Below are 8,502 nucleotides of genomic sequence, written 5' to 3' on the forward strand. Positions count from 1 at the left end.
CATTCAGAAAAAAATTATTCTCGAGTCCTGCAGTATTCTGATGATGAGAAAATTATTAATTATACATTATTCATATGTGTGAGATCAGCAAATGTAAAGTAAATACACTAAAGTTTAAATGGAGAAAAGTTTGTCTGGTTGGCCTTAGATGCAAAGTTATGAGCAGGTGGTAAATATATGAGTATAAATGGCATTACACTATGAGTCAGTGATTGAGATGAGAGCAGCATTGAACAGGTGGGTTGGACCCCTAATGATTTCTTTATCACACATATGGACATGTGTCATAGTCACTAGACTTTCGCCAAAAAACAAACACACACACAACAAATCTCCTGAAAAATAAGAAAAACAACAAAAAATATATATATACTTTGCTTCTGTTACCCATCATGCACTGTTGCCATTGGATTATACAGTATAGGTAATGTATATGAAAATACTGAAACATACTTCTGTTCAAAAGTTTGGGGTTAATAAGATTTTTTTGGTAGCACTTTATTTTACAGTCCTGTTCCTCATGTACACACTATGTACTTATTATAATAATTACAATAACTATGTAATAACTAGGTACTAACCCTGAACCTACCCCTAATCCTTACCCATGTATTTACCTTGTATTACCAAAACTTTCTGAGGTAAGTAAACTGTATGTACATGTACTGTAAAATAAAGTGCAACTGATTTTTTTTTTTAATGAACAAGTCTCTTATGCTCACCAAAGCTGCATTTATTTGATAAAAATACAGTAAAAACAAAGATATTAGATTAAATAAGATTAATATATTTTAAAATGTGATTTATTCCTGTGATGGCAAAGTTGATTTTTCAGCTGCCTTTACTCCAGTGTTCATTGTTACATGATCCTTCAGAAAAGCTTATTTATTTATTATTTGTTTGTTTGCTCAAGAAACATTTCTTCTTATTATCAATGTTGAACAGTTTTACTAATATTCTAATGGAAATTGTGCTAATTTTCTTTGGAAGTCTTTGATAAATAGAACATTTGAAAGAACAATTAATTTGTAATAGATATCTTTAATAACATTATAAATGTCTTTACTTTCATCTTGATCAGTTTAATAATTTTTTAAAAAGCTAGCGCATGAGGATTTGTATTTTCTTTTTCTTTTTTTATTAAAAGAACAGGTTCACTATTATGACATCATGAACAATCTAGATCAGTGAGAAATCAAAATGCTATATAATTCAATGCCTTATAGCTATAAGATTTTTTCTCTTCAGGTTATGACAGAAGACCACAGTTGTGTAATTTGCGGTTTTATTAAGTTTTGCTCTTTTCAGGAAATAAAGGAGAAGGAATATACAAAGATGAGAATGTAACAGGCTACAGTGACCATTTGAAAGTAAACTCTCTCCCGCATGTAGACATCAAACAGATTGATTTTTGATGAATTTTATTCCTGCACTGCACATGCTCTTTGTGGTTCTAACCACAACTAAAGTGGAGGCTGATTTCTCCATCAGACCGAAGTGATGCATTCCGTGGTGCTGGTGAGACAAACCCCACAGTCACACCGGAGGGCTACTGGATATGTGTAGGATGGGTCCACGTCTGCTGAGCAGTTCGGCAGATGCACCGTTTCTAATCGAGTTTCATTATAAGTGCAGACACGCTGGTACGACTCGATGAAGGGTGGGTCCAGGACTGGTTTCTGCAGTGATTGACAGGTGAAGAGAAGGGTGTGTATCAGACTGATGTCATGCTGAGAACGTTTCATCTGGGCACTGATTTATTTATTTTTTTGATAGACTGTGCGTAATATGCTGTAGGATCTTTAATTAAATGTTAAATAATGTCTCAATGTCTGTTCCAACCCAAAAAACATTTACTGAAAGTGAATATTGTCCCGAAGGCAATTTATCTTCAAAAATGAGTGTTGTCTTAATCTGACCCTTAAAACTGAATTGACCTGTAGTGAGGATGAGGTATAACTATTCGGTTATATATTTGAGTCATAAAAAGTAGTTGATTTCAATGCTAGCACATAAAACATTTTTGTTTTTGTTTTTTTCTGAGTGTACGCATAGAAAATATATCCACACTCTCCCTCAGATATGCTCTTATCAATAATTAAGAGCAGTAAATAATGATTCTTGTAAAACATTTATTGCAGAAAAAAAAAATTGGGTCAAACTGAGTTCTGTTCCCAAAGTGCTTTTAACTGCTCTATGTGTAACATTTAAACACAATCAAAATTTATTTTTAACTGAATCTCTCTAATATAACTTTATAGTATCTTTGCATTTTTATGAAAAAGTCAAAACTATTTTGCTGCTTCAATTTGTATTAAAAGCAAAATCTATTAAAAGTCTATTATTTATGCTACTATGTAATATACAGAATCTGGGGTTTATCATTTGATATATTAGAGAATTATAAAAACCATGTTAAATAATAGCAATGCTTTAACATTCATTTTCACCCTGACATTGTTAATCATATAATTTTGAATAAGTATTGATCACATTGCAGGTGTGCTGCAAAAGCGCTTCTCTCTTTTCATGAGTATGTTTTTCATGGGCTGATAACGTAAGCCTTACTTCCCAGGTCTCACAGCGTCCCCAGCAGGCATCAGTGGTGATGTGGAGCCCACTGCATCCCGGCTTACGGGCAAGAAAGGTCAATTCTCTGACTGCACAGCCGATGAAACGCTTCAGGTTGAGCACAGAAGCCTGAGCACAACAGCCAGAGTCACACAGCATAGAGTTACAGGAGAGAGTCTAGCACACATACAGAAAGAGTGAGAGTTTAATGATGAGGCTGTGTGTCTCAGAAGAATGATTAAGTGCTAAATATTCTGTAGGTTGCAAGAAATTAAGCAATTACTCTTGATTAATATAACAAGTGTTTATATTATGAGTTATAATGATCCATGAAAACAAAGCTGTTTTTATTTTATTTATATAAAGGTTATGTTAAAAATTTGTCATGCCTTCAACATGTACAGTACACTACCATTCAAAAGAGGTCAGCATGATTTTTTATATATATTTATTTTATTTTTATTTTTTGGAAGAAATTAGCACATTTATTCAGCAAGGATGCATTCAATTGATCAAAGTGACAGTAAAGACAATTGATCTTTACATTAGATTTATATATTTTTTTTTAAATGTTAATTTGAACATTCTAATCATCAAAGAATCAAAAAAAGTATCATCCATGATAAACTATATGATAAACTATAGTCTGCACAAAAAAACTTCAATGTTTTTAGTTTCAGTGTTTTAAACATCATTCAGCTTTGCCATCACAGGAATAAATTGCATTTTAAAATATATTAAAATAGGATTTATTTTAAATTGTAATAATATTTCACATTAAACAAATTACATTAAAAATGGTAAAAAAAAAAAAAAATATTCAAGATTATGTATTGTCATTATTGTTTTACTTTTTTAAGCTATATACCATAAATAAAACTTCAATAAAGTGCTGTAAAAAGGACTATGTAAGTTTCTCACCCCTGTGCTCTAGACCTCAAAGAAGCCATTGCTGATTCCAGTGACTGTAGATCTCAGTGGTCAAAAACAGGTGTCTTTGTTTTTACAAAATAACAGTTATTAATCAAATAAACTACTAAATAAAACATAAATCTCACTTAACTTCTATTTGTGTTAATTTCAGCAATGATACCTGGAGGGCTCTCCAGAATCAGCAAGAAATCTCACTTCCAGTCCTGATATCACCTCTTCTGAAGTACCTCTGACACTGAACTTGCACAAATCTGTAATTTATAACAAACGGCACTGCCAACCCCACCTAAAACACATGAGGCCGTCTCTGTAGCGCCAACTGCATCCAGCAGTAATAAAGAAATGTCACAAAAGACCACAGACAAACAGGGAAGGAGTCCATGTTTGTGGAGATGTTTGAGGAGCCAGCCCCTCAGGCTCTAAAATCTGTGCACGTCTTACCTTCTGCTCAGGTATATCAGCCGTACATCAGTTAACTTAATGAAGAGGAAGATCCTCCTTTTGTTCAGAATCATCCAGATGGAAGAGAATGGTAAGCAACCTTATCCTGTAATCCATATATTCATTTATCCACCTTTTGGGCTGTGGTTAGTCCTGGCTCCATAAGGAATACAAGGAGGTGTCAGAACAGGTTAAATGAGACGCCAGGCTTCAAACAGTTAGACTTTAGACAGGTTCTTACCATGGCAACATGGTGGCAAAATCTAAGAAGTGATTTTTCCTGAAAGGTCTGATATTATTGAAACCTGAGGGTGCAGGGTGACAATTGCACTGACTTAATTTCCTCAGAAAACCATTTTCTTTATTACATTCTTTATTTTTTTAATTAGGGGAAAACATACATTTAACATCTTTGGATTTCATGAATTACAAACAGGCATATTAGACTCAAACTGATTAGACAAATCAAATATTAGACAAATCAAACAGAATCCTGAAGATACGGACTGACCTGCGTGAGGACACTAAATTATAGGGCAATTATTATTATTTTATTTTATTTTTTCATTTTGTGTAGAAAAAAATAGTAGAACAGAAACAAAACTTATTAGCTAAATGTACAAAGTATTATTTAAAGTAAATAAATTTGTGTAAATTTGTGTAAATAAATAACTTTAAACAAACTTTTCTGCAATGATGCCCCAGTGACGCCTAGTGGTCAATCCTGGAATGTTCTGGTTAAGAGAACCAACATGATCTACTCATAAATCACTTGTCTCACAGTATAATAAGTGATCAAGTTGTCCCACAACCTTTGTAATTAAATCAACATGTAAGTGTGCTTTAGGCAATAATATGTATATAGGCACTGACTGACGGGCTTTTCAGTAAGAATTATTCATTATCTGAAGGACTTTTTTATAGCCTGTGTAAATCTTTAATAATGTTTTAAACAACGAGATTATTTATTACTTTTACTTTTCCCTAACGATTTGTATTTGTTCTTAATTGTAGTTGACGACAGAAAACTTTCAGCACTGGTGCAATTTGACTTTTATTAAAGAGAGTTTCATACTTTGTCAAACATGTAGGCCTAAGTAAGGTTCGAGTTCATCTGAACAGACCCATCTTGACAGACCTAAGGTCACCTAATTCATAACTCAGATTCAATCGTAATAATAACACTATGCTTATTTATTATGTTTGTTGTTATGAATTTTCTTCTGAGAGTTTAAAACGTTATATGCATACTATAATATAGCCTAAATACTTAAAAATATATATATAATGGAACTTTATAATAGACTAAATGAATAGACTTTCAGTTTAAAGGGGTCATATGATGTTACTAAAAAGAACATTATTTTGTGTATTTGGTGTAATGAAATGTGTTTATGCTGTTTAAGGTTCAAAAATACATTGTTTTCCACATACTGTACATTATTGTTTCTCCTCTTTGCTCCACCTTTCTGAAACACATTGTTTTTGACAAAGATCATCAGTCTGAAAAGCGAGATGTGCTCTGATTGGTCAGCTATCCAGTGACTTGAAATGTTACACCCCTTGTCATACTGTGATGCGTGTCCCAGTCAGAACACCAGCAAGACTAGACAAAAACAATAAAACCCATTACAAACGAGCCATTGGTTGCATCCAGTGGGGACATAATTACGGTTTATTATGACTTATACTGTCTTTTTACGCATTGCATTGCATCGTGCCAGGTAACAAACAACAAGCTCTACTCTACACACTGCACAAACCTTGCATTTGAATCATCAGTGGCAAATCCTTTAGATATGTAAATGTACTTACAGACTGTGACTCAGAACAGCCGGCATTGGATCAAGTAACAGTCCTCCATAAAATGCTTTGCACACATCTAAATATTTGGGTTGGACTGTTCTGGAACAGTGTTGTAAATACAATTTAACCACTGATTTCTAGTTGTGTCCTCTTTTGGAAGGCCAAACAAAGTATTTTCATTTTCACAATGAAACAGCGTCTCCACGACATGGCGCTGGCGACAACAGAGAAGTCATGCCTTCTTTCTTTGCGTGAACATTTGGGCAGCCTTATGCAAATTTCCCCAATCGTGACATAGACATGTGGGGCCATGTTTAAACAAGGCATTTTAGTAGGGCATGGACAAGTCTTTAACTTTTATAAAGAATATCACTTTGGGTTTGAGACTTTAGTCTTTGCAACTCTAGGGGATCTTATCTATTCATGAACAGCTTGTAACACTCCAAAGAGAAAGGAAAACTTGAAATTGACCCCTTTGAAAGAGTACTGTCAGGCTCAGATAAAGCAATAAAGCCACGCTGTAGAATCGTATAATGTAGGCCTATGTGTTTGATGGTTTATATTGATATTGACATGTGTTATATTGTGTTATAAGTGTGTTGCACTATTTTGGGCCCGTGGATCACACAACGCCCCCTCGCGCTCGAGAGGTCACGCTGTTTATTCTTGACCATGTGCAGAACATTTCTGCTGCCTTTGCATGTAACTCTGAGAAACTTAAAATAATTCAAATGGTCAAAACACTATAAAATAGGTTACACAATAACCTACTGGCATACCAAGTCAATGGCAAAAAAATTGCATAGCCTATATATATTAATTCCTACTAGTAGCTACACACTCACACATATAGGCTATGCACATATACATACATCCATAACAAAACTTTTTTTTGTGATTGACTTTTTTTATGCCACCATGTGAATCTGCTAAGAAAAAAGCTTTTACACTTACAGCTTTCGTTGTCCCTCAGAGTGATGAGTACTGTTACTTGTGTTAGCAATGATTTCTGTTAGAAGATAGAAAAACATAGGTGATGGGCATTTATTTAAAGGAATATTTCATCCAAATTAGTCTTGATACTATATAGTTCTGTCAATATCTGGAAAAGGGTTGCAGAAAGAGCTTAATTCAAAATGTTAGTTGGTATACAGTTCTACACTCTGGGACAGTTCGAGCGCCAACCTCCCGCTCTCTCTCGTGAGGCCAAGAAGGAAGTGACTAAAACTGCAATTCATCGACTGGCCGCTTGAGGCTGGCTGCAAAAGGGAGTCAGTTCCATAGACTCCCCATGTTAAAATGCCCAACTTTACAGCAGGAAAAAACATGTTTACAGCCTGGTTCAAAAAATGATTTTGGTCTAAATAGCTAATTTTGCCCTTCATGACAACTGTGAGGGGGGTGATTTTTTTTTATAACTCATCCGTTTAAATTATATTAAGACTTAAAGTTCTGCATAATTAAGGGCGTGGCCACTTGAGTGACAGGGAGATTGCAGCTGCTGACACTGCCGTCGCGCTAGGTGGGCGTGGCTACAGCAACTAGCTCCCGCCTTTTTGCCCATTTTTGATTGTCCGGGAGAGTCGCGCGGTGACGCGCTGCCAAGATGGCGACGGCCCGCTCTACACACTTTAGGCTTCAAAAACTCTCTTCAGTAGTCTACGGGTGACGTCACGGACATTACGTCCATATTTTTATACAGTCTATGGGACAGTTATGCCCAGTGTTTTGTTCAACGGCAGTTTCAGACATTTCACTTCTTTGTCAGTATTTTTGGAGTTTCTGGTTAGGCGTAGTGACACGTTCCCATAAAACATTTGTCTCTGCTCTGCGTAGGTGATTGTCCTTTGAGCGTTGCATTCTGTACATGTGAAATGCTTTAGATGGTTTTGTGGTCAGTCTGTGTGGATGAAGTTTCTGTGTAACTCTCTCAGTCATTGAGTGTGATTTCACTGTGATCGCAGCACTCTGATCCACAGATATGTTTGATCTCTGGGAATGTCTCCGGTCTGTGTTAATGCCAGTATGTGCACTCTCTTTCTCTCTCATGTTCTTGTGATTCCAGCTCAGGAAAGAACACTTTCCTCCACCCCTCTGTTCTCTAGTCTAGCAGAGTCACATTGTGCTGCAAGGACACACATTTACATGGTTACAGACTAATTGATGCAATAACATTTTATTGACTATCTTGTATTACTGTTTATTTGAGACATTTTTGTTTATCTAACATTTATAATTTTTAAGCATGCCAATAAATGTATTTATGCCTCAGATTCTGAAAAAAATGGCAGTTTTGACTCCCCAGAGGGTGCCATTGCTTTATTTGCCTATCCACAGGAATTTAAGGGTCATTGCATGTTCAATTTCCTCATCATATGTGTCTTAATATAATGGATAAAATATTAAACTCATAGTTATTTCTGTTTCTATGACTTATATATGAAAAACCAAAAATAAATTTAAACTTTATAAGATAAAGTTTTATTTAAAAAAAAGAAAGGTTCTTTATAGAAATCTATATTTCTATAAAGAAAATTTTACATCCATTGAACACAATTGAAGATTTAAAGGTTTTAAAAATACAACAAAAAGAAGTTGCCTCATTTGGTCAGGGTTGAACACCCATCTGAAAGGTCTCATAATAAGAAACATGGATCACAATGTAAAGTGCACATCATTTGTATAAAAAAAAATTATTTGAGTTTTTAAGTGTTCAATATTGGCTGTATGTCTTGAAAGAGTTCTTTAAGA

The 8,502-nt window shown here is 34.7% G+C and overlaps 1 protein-coding gene across 1 annotated transcript; it reads right to left on the minus strand.

Moving 5' to 3' along the window:
- Positions 1 to 1,487: 1,487 nt before the first annotated feature.
- Positions 1,488 to 7,800, minus strand: LOC132110291 (glycoprotein hormone beta-5-like). Its single transcript, XM_059516861.1, has 3 exons — positions 7,705 to 7,800; positions 2,569 to 2,748; positions 1,488 to 1,679 (listed from the first exon to the last, which is right to left on the minus strand). The coding sequence occupies exons 1-3, from the start codon at positions 7,798 to 7,800 to the stop codon at positions 1,488 to 1,490; spliced, it is 468 nt and encodes a 155-aa protein (XP_059372844.1).
- Positions 7,801 to 8,502: the final 702 nt, after the last annotated feature.

Source organism: Carassius carassius, chromosome 30 (assembly GCF_963082965.1).
Source record: "Carassius carassius chromosome 30, fCarCar2.1, whole genome shotgun sequence".
In the NCBI taxonomy this organism is placed as follows: domain Eukaryota; kingdom Metazoa; phylum Chordata; class Actinopteri; order Cypriniformes; family Cyprinidae; genus Carassius; species Carassius carassius.